Raw genomic sequence first — 22,084 nt, 5'->3', positions numbered from 1 at the left:
CCATCAGAGACAGTTAGTGTGTCCCAGTGAGGGCTGGTGGAGTAGGAAGGCAAAGAGGAGAGAAAGTGGGTACTGGGATTTACCCCCAGAGTAATGAAACTGAGACAGTTCCATATTGATTGAGTCTATGATGATGAAGTCTCTATACTTTGAAGGTACTGTAGTTTCTACTGAAACCAGTCTTTTCCAGCTCTTGTTCTGTTTCCTTCACTCTCTTTTTGGAATCTAGAGCCCCTCTCCAATGAAAGTTATTTTCCAGAGAGTCTCCACCACTTCTCTAGTCTTTCCCAGAATTCTAGGCTCCTGTTGGATTTCCTGTGTCCAATTATTTATTCACTAACTACTCACTGGAGATCTATTATGATACACCAGGTATTGTCTATTTTAGTCCTCATGTGATTGGATTTTTCTAAAAAAATCAACTGATAGCTCTTAATAGTTCTGTATTGACTGACTATATTGACTGTTCTTGTTTTCTCACCTTAGTGTCCACAATATCATTTTCAAATAATGTAATTATTTCTGACATTCAGTACTCAGGCCAATTTCCTTTTCTCATCTTACCAATCTCTTTAAATGTTCAGGAGACTATTGTGTGATTGAAATCAGAGCAGACTTCCTTGGTCTGTTCATGAATTTAACACAAATATTTTAGTGTTTTAGTGTGGAATATCCTGTTGGCTGCAGTTTTAAAACTACCATTCTTTATTGGGTTTAGAAATTGCCCTTGGTTTCCCCATTTAGTGAGAGGCTCCACCCTGGCTTCTAACCTAATAATGGCTCTTACATTTTCTCAAATACATTTTGTACTGTGATTATGGTTATGATTTCTCTTCATTGACCTATTTTCATGATGAATTATGTTAACAAACGTCACAGTATTAAACCAACTTCCCATTCCTAGAATAGATATTACTTATTCATGATATATTATTCTCTTAAAATAGATATGAATGCGTTATATTTAACTTTACTATTCTATTTTGTGTCTATATTCAGGCATATATGAGCTTGAGGATTTCTTTTATGAATCATACTTGATGCTTTTGTTCTCAATCTTTATTATACATCTAACATTTGTGTTTCGAGCAACTATTATGTGCCAGGCCCCATGTAAGTCACTGGAAAGATGATAGTGAGCAAACACAGTCACATCCTCTGACCCACAAATAAAAATAAAATTATCAACATCAAGGGATAGTACAGGATGCTGGACTTGTGGGCCTCATCCATTCTGGCCTCCTGACCCTCACTTTCTGTTATCCATCTCACTGGCCTCTCAAATCCCTTCCATTCCCAAGCTCACCAACCCACAGGGCAGTCAAGAATTCTCGTCTCTCAGCCCAAAATGCTTGCCCTTTCCTTATTTCCCCTGGTTAACTATTACCCATCCTTCCTCCCACAGCTCAAATATTCATATTTCAGAGAAGCCTTTTCTACCCATGCTCCCAGACTAAATTACTCCTTAATGATTTTTTTCTCTCTTTAATTAATTAGCATTCTCTAGACATTAATATCACTGCAGTATTTTCTGTCATGGATAATGTAAACATTTATTTTCAAATCTTAAACTTGCCTTTTAATTTTTAGGATGATTTGATTTTTAGAAGCTTTGAATATTTTAATCAAATCTATTAATATAATTTTTTTACAATTAACTGCACTGATCGTTAATACATCACATCCCCACTTCCGAGCATGCACACATGAGCACATACTCTCACACATGCTTTGTATATTATTTTAATAATTTTATAATTTTATTGCCTCCTCTTATCTATGTAGTCTACATGCTTCTCCCTCTTGGAAGAATTCATCTGGCAGGCAGTCTCTGAAAGAGGGAGCCATTAGTGCTGCACGGTGTTTCAAAGAGGTAACAGACCTGAGGTGTTTATAATGATCGGAATTCCATCTTTGATGACTTCCCTAGTTTAAAAGAACTTTGATAAGTGATACCCATGCGAGACAGATTTATCGTGATGTTAAGATGGGAAACTAACATTTATCAAGTGTCCACTGGCATGGTATGTGACAGGAACTACAAAATAAATTACTTTCATCATCTAATTTAATTCACTCATGAGTCTTACAATGTAGGGGATATTTACTACTCCCATTGTAGAGGTTAAGTAAATGCAGCTAGGAGAGATTAAATAATTTTCTGAAGGTCACACAGATAGTAAGTTGGTGGATCAAAATTCTATCCCAGGAAGTCTGACTCAATTTCTGTGATTTTCTAAATCACAGCTCTATATTGTACTTTGGGTCCTTTACATATAAAAAGTAATAATTGTCATAAAAGGAACAAATTAACAATGATAGTAACGCCTATCACTTATTGAGATCCTGCTGTGCACAAAGGTTTTATAAATCTCTCAAAGAAGGTAATAGCAGTAACCACATCTTTATAAAGAAAAAATAAAGGCACATGAGAGTTATTTGTGACATCAATGTAAAGCATCAGGTCACAGAATTAAAATCGTTTGAGTTGAAAACCCATGTCTTAACCACTATTATAGAGTTATTAGAATGAAGGAAGTATGGAGATTATGAAAGAATAAACTTTACCTGTATTCAATTTTTTGGAAGAATCATATCAAAGAAGAAATTGGTTTATGTCCATAAATTCAAATAGCAGAATTAGAACTAGTGTGTAGGAGATAAAAAGAGAGAGAGAATTTCTGTTAATTAAAGTCTAAATGATTAGAAACATTTAAAATTGAAATGGAACACCACTTGATTGAATGAATCACTGTCATTGTAAAAACTCAACAGAGGGTAAAATTTGTCCACTCAAAGGTGGAATCAAGAGGTGCTGACTAGTTGAGGTGCCAGTTGGATGTTCATTGAACATTGCTTTTGCCTCTTTATCTGGCAGACATACCAGCTACATGGAAGCAGGAAACCACATGGAAGTATCAGAATTCCTCTTCCTGGATCTCTCAGAGGATCCTGAGCTGCAGCCCCTGCTGTTTGGACTGTTCCTGTCCATGTAAATGGTCACCATGCTTGGGAACCTGCTCATCATCTTGGCCATCAGCTCGACTCAAATCTCCACACCCCCATGTGCTTTTTCCTCTCCAACCTGTCCTTTGTCAACATCGGCTTCATCTCCGCCACCATCACAAAGACGCTAGTGAACATCCAGACACAGAGCAACAACATATCCTGCACAGGATGTCTCATTCAGGTATATTTTTTATGGTTTATGCTGGAATGGATGGTTTCTTCCTGACTATGATAGCCTGTGACTGGTTTGTGGCCATCTGCCACCCCCTGCACTACATGGTCATCATGAACCCACGCTTCTGTGGCCTCCTGGTTCTGAGGTCTTGGTTGATCATTTTATCTGTCTCCCTGTTTCATATTCTACTGATGATGAGACTGACCTTCTGTGTAGGCACTGAAATTCCACATTTCTTCTCTGAACTGGCTCAGGTTCTCAAATTAGCCTGCTCTGACACCCTGTTCAATAACATTTCCTTGTATGTGGCCACTGCCCTGCTGTATGCATTTCCTCTCACTGGGATCCTCTTTCCTTACTCTCAGATTGTCTCCTCCTTAATGAGGATGTCCTCTGCAGGGGGAAAATATAAAGCATTTTCCACCTGTGGGTCTCACCTCTCTGAATGTCTTTGTACTATTGGACAAGCTTGGGGGTCTACCTCAGCTCTCCTTTGACCTGTTCTTCTCAGGGATGCTCCATAACCTCGGTGATGTAAACCGTGTGGTCACCCCTATGCTGAACCTGTTCATCTACAGCCTGAGGAACAAGGATGTGAAGGGGACCCTGGGAAGGCGCCTCACCTGAGCAACCTCTTGTTCACGATGGGTCACTGACCTCAGAATTTAGTAGACATTGTGGGCCCCAAAGGCAAAGGTTGAAAATTTAAATCCCCTGATTCTTTTTCTCCCCTAAAACACATGCTTGTTTTTTTCTATTCCCAAAGCACCCATGACTTCACTTTTATTTATTTTTGTATTAGTCTCTCCTCAACAACTCTCTCAGTAATTCCTTTTTTACTTTTCCTCCCTATATGCTATCCATAAATTTCTGTGTTTGGTCAGCTTTCTTGCAGCCATTCTTAAGAGTTTTAACTTTAGTTTTAAAGCACTTATCATATCATGTGTTGACTTAGTTTCCCCCAAAATTGTCCTCTCAAATGTTGTTCTTCACTTTCATTTGGTTGTTTGCTTGTTTTCCCTTGAAGAAAGGGAATGAAAATCATACAATCATCACAACAAAGTGCTTATTGCATCAAGACTGTGCTTGTTTCTTCACATGTATGACTTTGTTTCATTTTGAACACTTTTTTTGAGATATTTTCAATATCGTAAAAAATAGAGAATGGTTGGGATTTTTTTAGATTAAAATTTTTAATATTATTCCTCAGCAGTCTAGATTTTGGTTTGTCAACCCCAGCAATACTGAGATTTTTGTTCTGTATTATTTGTTATAGGGGTCAGTCCTGTGTATTACGTGATGTTTAACGGCATCCCTGACCTCTACTCACTAGATGTAAACCTGGAGTTGTGATAATGAGAAATGTCTCTAGACGTTGCCTATTGTTCTGGAGGGGGCAAATAAGCGTGATTGAGAACACGAGTAAAACAATTCCATGGGTGCCAGTGTTGATGGTGTTATCTTTCAAAGTGATGGGATAATAGGAAAGCAATATTTTAGGAAGGATAAAACATTCATTTAATCTTGGAAAGGTTGAGTTGAGGGGTCTACAGAACACCTCATTGGTGCTATTATCTCAGAGGTCAAATGTATTGGTCTGGTGTTCATCAGTCTGTACGGGCAGCAGTATGAATTAAGCAATTATACAGAAAGAGGGAGAAGTTCCGGTTGAGAGAGTTGGGAGATAGGAAGACAAGCGATGCTGGGCTGAATACTACCCATGATCCTTCAGTTCTCAGTCATAGGCCTCACTGGATGCATGCTCTCATTGGACACTACACCATCCATCACAACATTAAACACTATTGTAATTAAATAATTATTTCTATAATTATTTTATTGATGACTGCCTGTTAACAAGCTACACCTGAAATTTGAATTCCATCCCTTCCTAACTTTTGCAGGAACTTATGCTCTCCCTTATCTTTTCTTGATCCTGTATATTCCAATGTGTGCATGCAATGTTATAATGTCAAATGTCATAGGAATGTTCCACATTCCCATTTCTTTCAATGAAAGTGAAGCTCATTCATAGACCCATCCTCCCCTTTGGGTATTTCTCCAAACTTTTGGAGATTTTGATTTACACTTGCCACATCCATTTCCACTCCGCTCATTCTCTCTTCTACCAATTTGTCTGGAGTCTTTCTACCTCCATCACATTTGCTCTCCCTGAGGTCTGCAGTAACCTATATCCCAATTAATTCTAAGGGATATTTCCTGTATTCAAATGTTTGATTTTTCTGTAGCAATATCACTAATGGATGCCTTCTCTTTCCCAAAATAGGAATCTTTCTCATGCATTTCATTTTTCTTACAATGGGATTCTGGGGGTCAAGTCTCTTGTACTCCTTGTTCTATGGGACAGGCCTGGGGGTACACCTCACTTCTGCTGTGATTCATTCTTCACAGAGAAGCTCAATAGCTTCAGTGAAGTGGACCATGGTCATGTCCATGCTAAACCCCTTTGTCTACAGCTTGATGTACTTGGCTCAGTATTCTATTGTTGTATAACAAATTACCACAAGATTAGTGGTTTAAAACAATGTACTTTTTTTATCTCACAATTCCGTAGGTCAGAAATCTGGCATGGCTTACCTAGGTTCTCTGGTCAAGGCATCACAAGACCAAAATCAAGGGGCAGCCAGGATGAATTCTCATCTGGAGGCTCCAGGGAAAAATTGCTACTAAACTCATTTTGGTTGTTAACAGAATTCAGTCCTTTGTGGTTATAGGACTGAGGTCCCTGTATTAGTTTCCTACAGCTGCTATAAAAACTTGCCCAAACTAAGTGGCTTAAAACAACACATATTTATCATCTTACAGTTCTAGATGTCATAAGTGTAAAATGGGTCAGCAGTGCTGTATTCCTTCTAGAGGCTCTAAGAGAGAACCCATTTCCTTGTCTTTTCCAGTTTCTAGAGGCCACTGGTATTCCTTGGTCCCTAGCCCCCTTACTACATCTTCAAAGCTAGTAGTGTATTCAGTCTCTCTCTCTCTCTCTCTCTCTCTCTCTCTCTCTCTCTCTCTCTCTCGCATCTGCTTCCATTTTCACATCTCCGTCTGATCCTCCTCTTACAAAGATCCTCATGATTACATTGGGATTGGGCCAACTTGGATAATCCAAGATAATCTCCACATCTCAAGATCTTTAGTCACATCTGCAAAGTTCCTTTTGCCATGTAAGGTATATATTCACAAGTTCCAGGGACTCTGAAATGGACATCTTTGGGGTCTATTATTCTGCCTGCCACAGTCCCTATTGCTTAATATCTGTCAACCAAGGGACACTCTTAACTCCTAGAGGCTCTCTTCATTCTCTAACACATTACCTTTTCCTTCTTCAAGCAAGCAATGACATGTCAAATCTTTTTCATGCTTCAAATCTCCTACTTCCTCTTCTTTGACTAGCTGGAGAAAACTCTGTTTTTTAAGGGCTCATATGATTACATTAAGATCATCCAGATCATCTCCTATTTTAAAGTCAATTGAGGGCCGGCCCCGTGGCTTAGCGGTTAAATGCGCGCGCTCCGCTACTGGCTGCTCGGGTTCGGAGCACGGGCGCGCACCAACGCACCGCTTCTCCGACCATGTTGAGGCCGTGTCCCACATACAGCAACTAGAAGGATGTGCAACTATGACATACAGCTATCTACTGGGGCTTTGGGGGAAAAATGAATAAATAAAATTATAAAATAAATAAATAAATAAATAAATAAATAAATAAGTTCAATTGAGTTGGGACCTTAATTTCATCTACAAAATCCCTTCCTAGAAGCACCTATGTTAGGGTTTGATTGAATAACAGGGAGAAAGTGTGCACACTAGGAGATGGGAATCTTGGAGAAACATATTTAGAATTCTGCGTGGGAGCCCTGAGAATATTCCTCCACTGAACAGCCTCTTCTCTTAACATCTTCAATGTTTCACTATATCAGTATTGATTTATGTATTCATAAACAGTTTTCTTGAAAACCTACCTAAATACTATCATAATACACAAGTTATTTCCTGAGAAGTTCTCATTGACCAAAATATTGTACTTGAAGTCTCTATGAAGTACACACATCTATTTCAAACAATTTAAATGATGTAGTATTACCTGAGAGATAAACTTCATTTTATCTTTCAATTTCTTATTACAATATTCCTAATAAAATTCTTGTGTCCATCTCCATATCACACAAGTGAGAATTTCCACAAGATATATGCATGAAAGATAATTGTTTGAGTTGTTAAAATTAATACATGTGCAATTTTACTGTTAATTATCTACATTTATTTTCCCAAAAGAAAATTTAGACAAAATCAACTACATGCTCTTATTGTCAAGGTATGGAATCAGAAAGATCCTTCAAGTCTGTCATGCAATGGTCTTTCCATGATAGGTCCACATGAAAATTCCCATCTTCTATTAGAAATAATATTTCCATATGTCAGATTTCCAAAATGGGCTGCAAAATGCATTACTATTTATAGAGAACCCTGTGATCTACAATATTCATGCACTAATGTCCCCTGTAAACCACTCGACCCGTTCCCCTAATTCACAAATGAACTCACCAAATCCCAAGAGAAAGAACCTATGGTTTTGCTTCTGTTTTTTCACCTGGGACCAAAGTAGGTTTCAAAAGAAAACAATCATTACACTCTATTCAAGAGGACAAAGCCCTGGGATGGCAGGCAGGAGACCTTTGTCTGTATCCCACAGCTTACACCCACTAAATGTAGAGTTTGGTCAGTCTCTCCACTTCTCTGTGCTGGTATCCCTTAGCCAGAAATGGGGAGAATAATATTCATTTCTAGGATATATGTAGCATGTAACAGAGGGTTGCACTTCATAAATATCCACTCATGGTTTTAAACCAGAATTAGAATCATTATTGGAATGGTAGGTTTATAGATGAAACACAATCCCAAGAAAGTTTTAATGACCATTTATTCTATTATATGGCAGAGAGTTAGATGCCTATCATGTCCAGGGAATTCATTCACAGAATGAATGGAAATCCTAATATGTGTCTCAGTCCACACAATAATATTTACTTCCCTTTCTCTATTTTTCATTTTTATGAAAATCTCCACAATTTTTTTATAATTGAATGTTGTATATTCTATTAAATGGAAAATGATCAATCCCTTAGAAAATCCATGACATAGATACAAGCACTGTTTTATCTTTTGTCTAGTCCTACGCAGCATCGTTGAAAGGAATGAAAGTACAGGCAAGAAAGAGCCCAGTATGTGGAAGCCATATTGCCTATGCTCTGTTTCTGAGAACCAAGGAAGGGTCTATGCAATATACAACTCAGATTGTTGCTGTTCTTGTAGCCTACTCTGTGTCAAGCAATGATAGGCTCTGAGGAATCAGAAATGAATGAGACTAAGTTGTTTCCCTTCAGACATTCAAAATCTACTTGTATCAGGACAGAAATAAAATATTCTCTCACAATCTCAAGAAATCCAAATCTTCAGATCAGAGGATATTTTAGTTGGAGAGATGGTGCTTAGCCTTGATGATGATAATAATATCTAAAATTTACTTTGTCCTTACTATATGCATCCATCACATATTCAGTCACATGTTCAGTACTCATTTTGTTTAATTCATACTGAACATACTTGTATCAACTGGAGATCAATTCAGATAACAACATAGAGGCTCAGAGTTATTAAGGACTTTCCCAGTGTCACACAGATAATAAGTAGAACAGATGGATTTAAATTTAAATTTAAATTAAATAGTGGGTCTCTGAGGCCATGCACAGAACTTGTTCACTCAGTTTCTCTACACTTCAGAGAGTTTAAGCAGAGGTCCAGAGATCTCTTCTAAATTTCTCAAGGTATACCTTTTAAACACTTCTTGTTTCCTGACTAAGAAAGGAACCCAATATCCTGACTTCATGTCTCCTTAGAGATCAAGAGGGGTTAAATTACAAGAATGGAGGAGGAAGTGGACAGTGAAGCAAAATCCAAGAGATCTGCCAAAATCCAAGAGAGAGATCTGCCCTGAATTGCCAGGAGCTGACTTTTTCTGTGGTCCCCACCTTGATCTAAGCCATCCTTCCTGTAGTTGATGTAGCAGGTTCAACCGCCTGCTCTCTGCTGTGGTCACCAGAAACCACAAAGGGAGGAGCACAGTGAGCTAGTGTTTCTGCCTGGAGTAGCAGGGAAGAGACACGCAGGTTGAGTTGGCTGGAATACTGTCTAGGTGCCCTGTAATGGAGTTCACTGTCTGGATTCAAACCTGACTTTTCCCCCTTTATATTCCAAAGCCTGTTAAAAAATGTACAAAAATGTGCTCCTATCCTCAGCTCTAAAATGATGAAAATGCACATTGCTCTCTTTTGGGGGTGGTAATTCAGATCAAAAGTACCAAGCTACATAAAAAACACAGCTCAGCACCTAGCATTTGGAATCCCTAGGTAAAGGTTTGTGACACTGATTACTGAATTATTTTCATCATTATCATCGTCATCACCTTCATGATCATTTAGAGTGCATAGGGGACAGTTTAGAGGGACCTATTTCCTGCTCTGGTGGGGAAGATGTCTATGGGAAATAGAACCAGTGTGGAAGTAAAATAGAAATCTAAATTAGAGTTCTAGGATTCCCATCAGAACCAACAATATAAACTTTATAGGGCTCTGAGCTAAGTCTTTGATTTTGGTGTCCTCCCCTCTGGCTGTCCCAACTGTCCTGCTGGTCTTGATGATGAAGAAACCATGCTCTCCCAGTCCTCCCTGTGTTCAGTGTGTCCCACTGCACTTGGCACTCATTGGCACTCATTGGGCACTCTGCTGGGGCAGGACAGAGGAATGTATATTGGCCTCCCCTCTCCTACCTTGTGTTGGATGAGGGCTGAGGCTCTGTCCTCAGGATTGGCAGGAAGATAGACACAGGTGTGGGCCTCTTGGTTCAGGCCACTACTCTGAGAAGAGGAAACACATACATAGATCCCACTGGACTGGAGTTGGCTAACTGAGGCGCTGGAAAGAACAGGCTGATTATTTACAGCAGCGTGGCCTTGAGAGCTCAATGCACATAGCACATAATTAGCCAAATTGGTCCATGTTATACCAATATCTGAGAACTTGCTAATTTAATGGAAGAGGAAAAGGAGAAAAGTGAATGTACTAGGAAGGATCTAGGCCCCTCCTCTTTTCAGGAGGAGGGTGACCTCTACTCCTCACTTCCGAATTCCAAGTTGCTTATCTTATAAAATTTGAACACACTCCTTTCAATTAGAGAAAGCAATTTATGACTTTTATACCTGCAAAGCCCATTGAATTAGTCATGTAATTTAGAGAGAAGTAGGTCTTCTATACCAAGAATCTGATAGTATTTCTATGTTCTGAGTTAAGATTTGCATCTCTAAGGAGAACTTCCTATTTTTCTTTCTCTAGTGCTGGTTTCAGATTTGGGGTTTTATGTGTTGGAGATTTATGTTTTTTGCTATTTTGAATGACAGTCTTGGTTTTAATTTTTCTGTCCAGTAGATGTATGATTTTACATTAAACAATTGTTTATTTTGACATATTTATCTTGTAATTGATAGTTTGCTTAAATACTTTAAGTAGTCTCAGAGATGTCTACATTTAAAATGTAGGCTAGGGGCTGGCCCCGTGGCTTAGCAGTTAAGAGTGCGCGCTCCACTACTGGTGGCCTGGGTTCTGATCCCGGGCGCGCACCCACGCACTGCTTCTCCCGCCATGCTGAGGCCGCGTCCCACATACAGCAACTAGAAGGATGTGCAACTGTGACATACAACTATCTACTGGGGCTTTGCAGGAAAAAAAAGGAGGAGGATTGGCAATAGACATTAGCTCAGAGCCGGTCTTCCTCAGCAAAAGAGGAGGATTAGCACGGATGTTAGCTCAGGGTTGATCTTCCTCACAAAAAATAAAAAAATAAAAATAAGTAAAATAAAAAATAAAATGTAGGCTAGGGCTGCAGTCATCTCAAGGCTTGACTGGAAGAGTATCTGATTCCAAGCTCACTTACATGGCTGTTGATAGCATTCAGTTCCTTGAGGGCTAGAGGATTCCTTTAGCTTCTTGCCAGATGGACCTCTCCATCAGGCAGTTGACAACATGACAGCTGGCTTCCATCAGAGCCAGCTGGTGAGAGAGCAGGCAAGATGAAAGCTGAGTCTTTCTACACATTAATATTGGAAGGGACAACCCATGTATTTCCAAATTCTATTCAGTGGAAGCAAGTCACTATGTCCATCCCACACTTAAGGAGATGAGTATATACAAAGGTGTGAATACAGATGGCAGGGGGAATTGGGAGCATCTTTGAAGCTACCCACCACACAGGCCTCACCCTCTATGAGGACAGTGGCTCTAAGAATAAAATGATGAAGATGTTCCTCTGATTTCCAGCATCATCTCCAAACCATCACACCATCATTGCTTCAGGAAAAAATTCCCTGGAGAAGGAAGGACTGGCACATGGAAGAAATTGCTCTGTTTTGGGTACATCTGCAGATCCCACAATGCTGGGTCTGGCCATACAGTCAGAAATCCCTCTGGTCTCTCTTACACTGCTAGAGATCTTCCATGGATGTCATTGATGTCCATCTATGTCAGAGCAAGCCATAGCTATTCAGTGCCTAAATTCAGCAAATGTCTGATTTTTGCTCAAGTAGACAGGGTTCATCTATCTCTAAACATATTTTCTTTAGAATCTTTGTGTTGGGGATTTCTAGGAGGGTGGAGGCATAAGAGGAGTCTGAACTCACCTCCTCCCATGGACACAACAAATTTACAACTACTCTTGGAACAATTACCCCTAAAAGAGAACTGAAAACTGGATAAAAGAGAACCCTCACAATAAGGGACAGTGTTGACTGAGGTGAAAGAGGCAGAAATTCCTTTCTGGAGAGGAAAAAGCCACATTTTAGCCGTGTGCTCCAGCTGAGAGCAATCGTAAGGTACAAAGCTTTTCCTGGAAGAGTGGGGGATCTGAGTGGGAAAGGTTTGCCACAATAAGCAGCTTTTGGACTCTGCACAACCAAGATAAGTGTCGTAATATCTGACTTTGCTGGTATTGATAACAACGCGGAATACCCTCAGAAAAACTATTGGACATAAGGGGAAAGAAAAGCCTGCTCTTAAAGGGCCCACACAGAAATTCACCCATTTCGGAAAGCAACCTAAAATCACCAGAAAGAAAGTTGCACAGTCCTTTGGTGAAAAAAGACTCACTTCATAGGCTCTGGGTGCACCTCAGTAAGAGGTGAGGCTCCCCCAGGCTGGGACCACCTCTCCAGGGACTGAAACATTGGTGGAAGCCATTATCGTGACCTAGTACAGGCATGCTGACACAGATGCTGGCAGATGCCATTGGAGTTCTTCCCCTGGTATGTTAGTGCAAGGGTCTGCCCCACCCACTAAAGCACCAATTTAATCCAGCTCAGCCAGGGCAGCTAGCCCGCCCTAGGCCATGGCCCCACCCAACAGCAAGCCCTTGGGCAACTTGTGGTCCTGCATATGTGGGGTGTGTGGGACCTCTGCCGTGGGATGAGGGGGTCCACCTCTGTGGGGCAGGGTATGCACGAGGGGTGGACCTGCATTGGTGGAGTGTGTGGGGCCTCTGCAGTGAGGCGAGTCCACTTCAGTGGGTCAGAGCATGCACATGGGCAGGACTGTGTTGACAGGGTGTGTGGGCCCACAGGCGGTGGGGCTTGTCAGTGGCAGCAGACGTGTGCTTCTCAAACAGCTGCATAAGGGATCAGCCCCACCTTCCAATGCCTGAAAAAATTGTGTGCTGCCATGCCTGGGGCCGGCCCCACCTACCTGTACTCCTGAAAGAGCTGACAACAGCCTTGCAGACTGGAGGCCCACAGCAATTGTAAGACCCTGAGCCCAGCACCCAGCCATGCTGGAGGACTGTTCACTTAACAGAAAAACTGCAGCCAGAATGTGCCATTAGACCTTGCAGCCAACTATGCTGGGGCTCCCCATGCCCAATAAAGTGACTGAAGGGACCATTGCAGCTGCACACAGCTGAGCATTACAACCAGCCAGGCAGGGGGACAGCTCAGCCTCCCTGTGCACCTGCAGCAAGAGCAACCCTGCACAACAGAAGGACACAGGTAGCCCACACAGGGGATACTCCTGGAACATTTGGAACTGGTGACGAGAGAGAAGTACACTGCTGGGCCTCATAAGGCATCTCTTACATAAGGCCACTTCTCCAAGATCAAGAGATGTAGCTGACCCACCTAATACATAGATACAAGCACAGAGAAAGAAGCAAAATGACGAGACAAAGGAATATGTTCCAAATAACGGAATAGGATAAATTGTCAGAAAAATAACTAAATGAAACAGAGATAAACAATCTACCTGTTAAAGTGTTCAAACAAATAGTCATAAGGATGCTCACTGATCTTGGGGAAAGAATGGATGAATTCAGTGAGAACTTCAATGAAGAACTGGGAACTATAAAAAAGAACCAATCAGAAATGAAGAATACAATAACGGAAATAAAAATTCACTAGAGGGACTCAATAGCAGAGTAGATGATACAGAAGAATGGATCAGTGAGCTGGGTGAAAGACCAGAGGAAATCACTCAAGCTGAACAGATAAAATAAAAAAGAATTAAAAAGAACAGGACAGTCTAAAGGACCTCTGGGACAACATCAAGCACCCTAACATCCATGTCATAGGTGTCCCAGAAGGAGAAGAGAGAGACAAAGGGACAGAGAATGTATTTGAAGAAATAATAGCTGAAAACTTTCCTAACCTAAAGAAGGAAACAGACGTCCAGTACAGGAGGCACACAGAGCACCAAACAAGATAAACTCAAAGAGGCCCACACCAAGACACATCATAATTAAAATGTCAAGAGTTAAATATAAAGAAAGAATCCTAAAGGCTGCAAGGAAACGACAACAAGTTACATGTAAAGGAAACCCCATAAGGCTATCAGCTGACTTTTCAGCAGAAACCTTACAGACTAGAAGAGAGTGGCACGATGTATTTAAAGTGCTAAAAGGAAAAAAAACTATAGCCAAGAGTACTCTATCTAGTAAAGTTATCATTCAGAATGGAAGGAGAGATAAAGACCTTTCCAGACAAGCAGAACTAATGGAGTTTATCACCAAGAAACCAGCCTTACAAGAAATGCTAAAGGGACTTATTTAAGAGGAAAAGAAAAGACCACACATAGGAATAAGAAAATTTTCAAAAATAAATAAATAAATAAAATATGCAGTAAAGGTAGCAGATCAACCACCTATGAAGCTAATGTGAAGGTCAAAAGACAAAAGTACTAAAATTATCTATTTCCATGATAAGAGGGTAATGGATACACATGCACAAAAAAGAGGTTAAATATGATATCAAAAACATAAAGCATGGGAGGAGGGGAGTAAAAGAGTAGAACTATTAGCAAGAGGTCAAACTTAAGAGACCATCAACTTAATATAGATTGCTATATATGTAGGTTTTTATATATGAATCTCATGGTAATCACAAATCAGAAATCTATAATAAATACACAAAAAATTAAGAGAAAGGAACCCAAACATAATACTAAAGAAAGCCACGATGGGATACAATTCTATTAATATTCTCAAAAAGTGAACAAAGTTCTGAGTGCATCCCACAAGTGTGTAACTACCATTCCTAATGCCAGCTCCAGAGAGCATTCTCTCCCAAAAATAAGTCACGCCAGAGAGTAAGTTTTACTCTATTATATTCAGTATTATGTGTTTTTGAATGTTTGGGCGTATTGTAAAACTGCAATGATGGGAAATAAAGGTTCAATAACAGAGAAAAGGATAGGAAGAAAGGAAGGAAGGAGGAAGGAAGGCAAAGAGTGAAGCAATATCTCGGAGTTATCTATGAATCTCCTGGACAAACTAGCTTTCAAATCTAGATCCCTACTCTTGAAGTTGAAAATCACATCACTGTTTTCATGAAAAGTATGACAGCAAAGTTAGGATGTGGGCTCAGTGTCAGGTTTCCAGATTAGAGTCCATCCCAATTTCAATCTCTTTCTCAGAAAAACAAGGTAAATGAGAAAAAAATCTCAAACTGTTGTCAGGATTACATAAAATTATACATGTAAAGCAACAAGAACAGTCTTGATTTGGCAATCACCATGGTTACAACCATTGTATGATTTTCATTCCATCTATTCCAAGGAAAAACAAACACACAACCAAATTAAAGTGAAGATATCAACATATGAGAGGATAATTTTTTTGGAGATACAATGCCAGCACTTGATATCAGTGCTTCAGGTCTAATGTTAGGAATAGCAAATGGCTGTAAGAAAGCTGATCAAAGACAGAACTTCATGGACTATAAACAGGGAAGAAAAGTCAAAAAAGAATTACAGAGGAGGTTGTTGAGGAGCAACTAATACAAAACTAATAAAAGGGCGCTGGCCCTGTGGTATAGTGGTAAAGTTCAGTGTGCTCCACTTCAGCAGCCCAGGCTCACGGGTTCAGATATCAGATGTAGACCTACACCACTCATCAGCCATGCTGTGGTGGCAAACCACAAAGAAAAATTGAGGAAGATTAGCAATAGATGTTAGCTAAGGGCTAATCTTCCCCAGCCAAAAAAAAACAAAAACAAAAAAAACACAATCTAATAAAAGCAAAGTCATTACTGCTGCTTTGGAAATAGAAGAAATTAAGGAAGTCTTTCAGGGGAGAAAAAGAGCCAGGGGATTAAATTCACAATAACTTTCTTTGGGGCCCATCATGCCCACTTAGTTCTGAGGCCAGTGGCCCATCATGGACAAGGTGCTGCTCGGCTAAGGAGATTTTTCAGGGCCCCCTTCACATCCTTGTTCCTCAGGCTGTAGATGAAGGGGTTCAGCATGGGGGTGATCACAGTGTACATCACTGAGGCGATCAAGCTTCTCTGGGAAGAATGAGTCACAGCAGAACTGAAGTAGACACCCAGACTTGTCCCATAGTACAAGGAGACTGCAGAGAGGTGAGACCCACAGGTGGAAAATGCTTTATATTTTCCCCCTGAAGAGGACATTCTCAGTAAAGAGGAGACAATTTGAGAGTAAGAGAAGAGGATTCCAGTGAGGGGAAACACACCCAGCAGGGCAGTTGCTACATACATGGCGATATTATTGATGAGGGTGTCAGAGCAGGCCATCTTGAGAATCTGAGCCAATTCACAGAAGAAATGTGGAATTTCAGTGCCTATACAGAAAGTCAGGTGCCTCAATAGCAGAATATGAAGCAGGGAGACCCAGAAACTGATGAACCAAGACATCAGAACCAGGAGGACACAGAGCCATGGGTTCATGATGACTGTGTAGTGCAGGGGGTGACAGATGGCCACAAACCGGTCATAGGCCATCACAGTCAGGAGGAAATTGTCCAGTAAAGCAAAAATCATAAAAAAGTACACCTGAGTTAAGCATTCAATATAGGAGATGTCTTTGCTCTCTGCCTGGATGTTCACCAGCATCTTTGGGACAGTGGTGGAGGTAAAACAGATGTCAACAAAGGACAGATTGGAGAGGAAGAAATACATGGGGGTGTGGAGGTGGGAGTCAGAGCTAACAGCCAGGATAATGAGCAGGTTTCCGAGCATGGTGACCAGGTACATGGACAAGAACACTCTAAAGAGCAGGGGCTGCAGTTCAGGATCCTCTGAGAGACCCAGGAGGAGGAATTCTGATACTTCTGTGTGGTTTCCTGCTTCCATGTAGCTGGTGTGTCCGCTGGAGGAAGAGGCAAAAGCAATGTTCAGTGAACAGTCAACTGGCATCTCACCTGCTCATTATGTTTTGATTCCACCTTGCTTGAACATCCTTCACCAGCTAGTAGGCCTTCCAGTGACTGTGAATTCACTCAGCAGAATGGCAGCCCATTTTCATTTTAAATGTAACTATTTAGCCTTTTTAAAATTTAGCAGAAATCTCTTTTTATCTGTTACTCACTGGTTTGAATTCTATTTGAGGCCATGGGCATAAACCAATTTCCTCTATCACATGACACTTCCAAAGTAATTGAAGCATTTAATGACTTTTTCTTGATAATCTCCATACTTCCCTCATCCAAATAGCTCTATAATAGTTATAATAAACATGGATTCTCAACTCAAACAACCTTAATTCTATAACATGATGCTTCCTATTGGTGTCAAAGTTAACTCTCATATGCCTTACTTTTTTCCTTCCTAAAAATGTGGTTACTGATATTACCTTCTTTGTGACATTTAGAAATGTCTTTGTGCACAGTAGGCTCTCAATAAATGATAGATATTATTATTATTATTATTATTTTCTATTCATTTTATGACAATTATATTTTATATGTAACTCCCTAAAACTACAGTATAGAGCCGTGACTTAGAAAATGAGATCTTAAATCAGACTTCCTAGAATAGAATTTTAGTCCACCAACATACCATCTGTGTGGCAGTGAGAAAGTTAGTTAATCTCTCTTAGCTATAGATATCTCACCTCTACAATGGGAATAGTAAATATTCCCTACATTGTAAGACTTATGAGTAAATTAAATGAGATGATGCATATAATTTTTTTTGAGATTCCTGTGACATACAGTGGACACTTGATAAATGTTCTTAGCACTTGTTCTTAACATCACAATAAATCTGTCTTGCCTGGCTATCATTTATCAGCTTTCCCTTAGACTAAGGCAGTCGGAAAGGGTGGAACTCTGATCATTATAAACACAGCATGTCTGTTACCTCTTTTGACTGCCAGGCAGCACTAATTAATGAAGATCCCTAAAGCTCCCTCTTTCAGAGACTGCCTGCCAGGTGGATTCTTCTAACAAGAGTGAAAAATGCAGACTACATAGATAAGAGAAGGAAGCAAAATCACATAGCCATTAAAATAAAATACAAACATGTGTGTGAGTGTGTGCCCATGTGTACATGCTCAGAGGTGGGGATGTGTTGTATTAACGATCAATGAAGTTAAATGTAAAAAAAATAATAGATAGATTTGGTTAAGAGTATACGTTTCCATATATCATATCATCCTTAAATATTTAAAAGGCAAATTCAATGAAAGTGATTACATCTCCATGATAGAAAAAAGTCAGAGTTTTTAATGTCTAGAGAATGTGATTAAATAGAGAAAATAAATTATTGAGGATCAATTTAGTCTGGGGAGGTGGGTAGAAAAGGCTTCTCTGAAATATGAATATTTGAGCCATGAGAGGGAGAATGGGTAATTGTCAACCAAAGGAAATACAGAAAGGACAAGCATTTTAGGCTGAGAGAACAGAACTCATGTTTGCCCTGTGGGTCAGTGAGCTTGGGAATGAAGGGACTTGAGAGTCCAGTGAGATGGAGAACAGAGAGTGAGGGTCAGGAGGACAGAGTAGGGGAGGCCCACAAGTCCAGCATCCTATACTATTCCTTGATGTGCCTCTCACATTAGTAATTTTGTGTTTATTTGTGGGTCAGAGAATGTGACTGTTTTTTGTTGTTGTTGTTGTTGTTGTTGTTTTTGTGAGGGAGATCAGCCCTGAGCTAACATCCGTGCTAATCCTCCTCGTTTTGCTGAGGAAGACTGGCTCTGAGCTAGCATCTATCGCCAATCCTCCTCCTTTTTTTTCCCCCAAAGCCCCAGTAGATAGTTGTATGTCATAGCTGCACATCTTTCTAGTTGCTGTACGGGGGACGCGGCCTCAGCATGGTGGGAGAAGCGGTGCGTCAGTGTGCGTCCAGGATCTGAACCCCAACCGCCAGCAGCGGAGCACGCGCACTCAGCCACTAAGCCACGGGGCCGGCCCAGAATGTGACTGTTTTTACTCTCCAATGTCTTTCAAGGGATTTATATGGTGTCGGGCACATAGTAGGAGCTGAACACGGGCAAATGTTACATGTGTAGTGAAGACTGAGCTGCAAAGCATCAACTATAACACAAAAAAGAAATCTTCAAGCTCACCATACGCCTGACTGTAGACGGAAAATTGAATGATGAAGTTAAATCAAATGTATTCATATGTATTTTAAGAGAATAATACATCATGAATAAGTAATACTTTCTAGGAATGGGAAGCTGGTTTAATATGAGGAAGTTTCCTAACATAATTCATCACAAAAATAGGTCAAGGAAGAGAATCATAACCATAATCACAATAGAAAATGTATTTGAAAAAATGTAACAGCCATTACTGTGGTTAGCAGCCAGGACAGAACCTCTCGCTAAATGAGGAAACTAAGGACAATTTCTTAACCCAATAATGAATGACTGTTTTAATCTATAGCCAACAGGACATTCTACATGACATCATTAAAATATTTGTGTTAAATTCATGAACAGACCAAGGCAGTCTACTCCAACTTCCATCACTCAATATTCTCCTGAACACGTAAACAGACTGATAAGATGAGAAAAGGAAATTGGCCTGAGTACCAAACATCAGAAATAATTATATTATTTGTAGATGATATTGTGAACAGTAAAGTGAAACAACAGGAACAATCAATACAGAATTATTAAGGGCTATCAGTGAGTCAAATCTACTGCAAAAAGAGTTAGGGTATATAATAGAAAAATTCAATCACATGAGGAAAAAAATAGGCAACACTTGGTGCATAATAGATTTCCAGCAAGTAATTAGTGAATAAATGATCAGACATAGAAAATCTACCAGGAGCCTACAATTATGGGAAAGAGCAGAGAAGAAGTGGAGACTCTTCAGAAATAACTCTTATTGGAAGAGGCTCTAGATTCATAAAAAGAGAGAGACAGAACAAGAGCTGGAATAGATTGGTTTCAGTAGAAACTAAAGTACCTTCAAAGTACAGAGACTTCACCACTGTAGACCAAATAAATATGGGACAGTCCCAGTCTCATTACTCTAGAGGTAAAGCCCAGTACCTACTTTCTCTTCTCTTTCCTTCTTACTCCACCAGCCCTCACTGGACACTACGACACTCTCTGATGGTTATCACTGAAGCTTTCTGTTCTCTGAGATCTGCCCCTGAGAAGCCCAACTGGGTTTTTACCTAAGCAGGAATCAGAGAATTATAGGAAAAGAGCAACAGGGACACGTTATTATCATCTCATTGGTTGAATTTTCAGAGTTACTCATTAAATAGATAGTTCTACTGACTTACCTCTTTCCAAACAATTCAGCCCCTTTGGGGTAACAAAGATAAGAGAATGGAAAATTATCAGCAAATGTAGTGTCTGTGTAGGAAACAGTAGAGGATAAAGAAGGTAATTTTTCCAAAGAGAAATTCTTCTTTCGGTTTGATTAAAAGTGACAAGGTGTCCCCTAAGAAAAGTTTAATTTCTACAGGCACCAAATCCAGGAACCAACTCTCTTTGATGTTCTTCCCTTGAAGAACCTTTGTTGATTTCAAGTATCACTTGGGGTCCACAATGTCATTGAAGCAAAAGATCTTTCTGAAGAAAAGCAGAGTAGTTAATAGTTTTGGTTTTGTTGAAAGGACTAACCAAATGAGGACTGAAAAATATCCTTTGACATTTGCTGCTGATGAGGAAGCTTTTCTTGATATTAGGGAGGGTACCATTTATTACCTCTAACGAAATGGAGAAGGACAGGAATAATCCAGGCAGAGTGAGTTGAAGAGTGAGTATTGAGGAAATATAGGTGGCAAATATAAATCATATATAAAGTCTGACAAGGAAGAGGAGGACAAGGGTAAAACATAGCCTAAAGGGAGTAACAAGTAGGGGAGAGTTCAGAAATGTTTTTAATGGAAAATATGGGAAAACATCTAATTTCTAACAGAATGATCATATTTCATGCAGGCATTTGAATACCCAGGAAGTACTGACTACATAATTCACAGGATACAGTATACATCCTAAATCAATGACAATCATAATGTGTTACATCTCCAGTTTATAGAATCCATGGGTCCAGATATCAAGAGTTAGAAGTAGAGGTGGCCCCACCTAACATCACTCTCAGTGAGCCACTTGGGGAGTTTGTGCTTCAGGTCTTCACAAATCTGGCCTCTACATGTTTAGAGGTCTTGACTCCTGAAGAGGTAACACTTCCAGAGACATGGAAAAATCCCATTGAACTTCAAGATATGCTCCTGCCTGGCACTTCAGGTCCCTCATGCCAAGAAAACGAGTCACCATCCTGGTAGGTGTAACTGACCTGGTCATCACTGTCATTGTGTGACCATGGCAATGGGCATGCACTGGTACCCTGCTGTGCTCAGTCAGTGGCTGGGAGCAGCCTAGGAGCAACCTCAGCACAAAGACAATGGTGGACGTAGATGGCTATTGACCACTTATGTTCCCACAGCAAGAGATCTAAGTGGTGTGACCTTGGTTGAGGCAGGTCCCTTTAGCTGAGGGCAATTCTCAATGAGGGCTGATGGCTGAGGGGTGTCAAATGGCTCTACCCCCTGCACCTGGAAGAATAAGCCCTTAATCCTGAAGGAAGATCTGGGCAATGTAGCACACCATTCACTAGAGTCCACCCCTTCAGACATATGGATCAACTTTTTTAAAATTTAGATATAATTGACATGTAACGTTCCATTAGTTCCAGGTATACCACATAGTGATGTGATAGTTGTATACGTTGGGAAATTATTACCACAATAAGTCTAGTTAACATCCATCACTACGTGTAGTTATAAATTTTTCTTGTGATGAGAACTTTAAGATCAACTCTCTTAGCAACTTTCAAATATACAATATTATTAACTATCCCCACTATTCTGTACATTTATTTACTTAAGTTTGTACCTCTTGACCACCTTCACCCATTTGCCTCCCCTTCTGGCAACACCAATCTGTTCTCTGTCTCTAAGTTGGTTTTTTGTTTGTTTGTTTTTAAGGCTGTCTTTATTAGTATGTTAAAGGACAATACAACATGGGTCAATAATGTTTATCCCAGGGATTTAAATACGCTTCAACTTGAGGAAATCTATTT

The 22,084-nt window shown here is 40.0% G+C and overlaps 1 protein-coding gene and 1 pseudogene across 1 annotated transcript; one reads left to right on the top strand and one right to left on the bottom strand.

The window, feature by feature from the left end:
- The first annotated feature begins 133 nt into the window (after positions 1–133).
- On the top strand, positions 134–6,005 carry LOC131394190 (olfactory receptor 7D4-like; annotated as a pseudogene).
- Positions 6,006–15,944: 9,939 nt separating this feature from the next.
- LOC131394420 (olfactory receptor 7D4-like) lies at positions 15,945–16,883 on the bottom strand. The gene has a single exon (XM_058525784.1). The coding sequence runs from the start codon at positions 16,881–16,883 to the stop codon at positions 15,945–15,947; it is 939 nt and encodes a 312-aa protein (XP_058381767.1).
- Between the last annotated feature and the right edge of the window lie 5,201 nt (positions 16,884–22,084).

Source organism: Diceros bicornis, chromosome 30, assembly GCF_020826845.1.
Source record: "Diceros bicornis minor isolate mBicDic1 chromosome 30, mDicBic1.mat.cur, whole genome shotgun sequence".
NCBI lineage: Eukaryota > Metazoa > Chordata > Mammalia > Perissodactyla > Rhinocerotidae > Diceros > Diceros bicornis.
The sequence above is the reverse complement of the archived record's forward strand: the minus strand, read 5'-3'. Positions and strand labels throughout refer to the sequence as shown.

What these genes read in the sequence shown, in the direction of transcription:
- LOC131394420 (XM_058525784.1), bottom strand. Translation starts at nt 16,883, where the DNA reads ATGGAAGCAGGAAACCACACAGAAGTATCAGAATTCCTCCTCCTGGGT.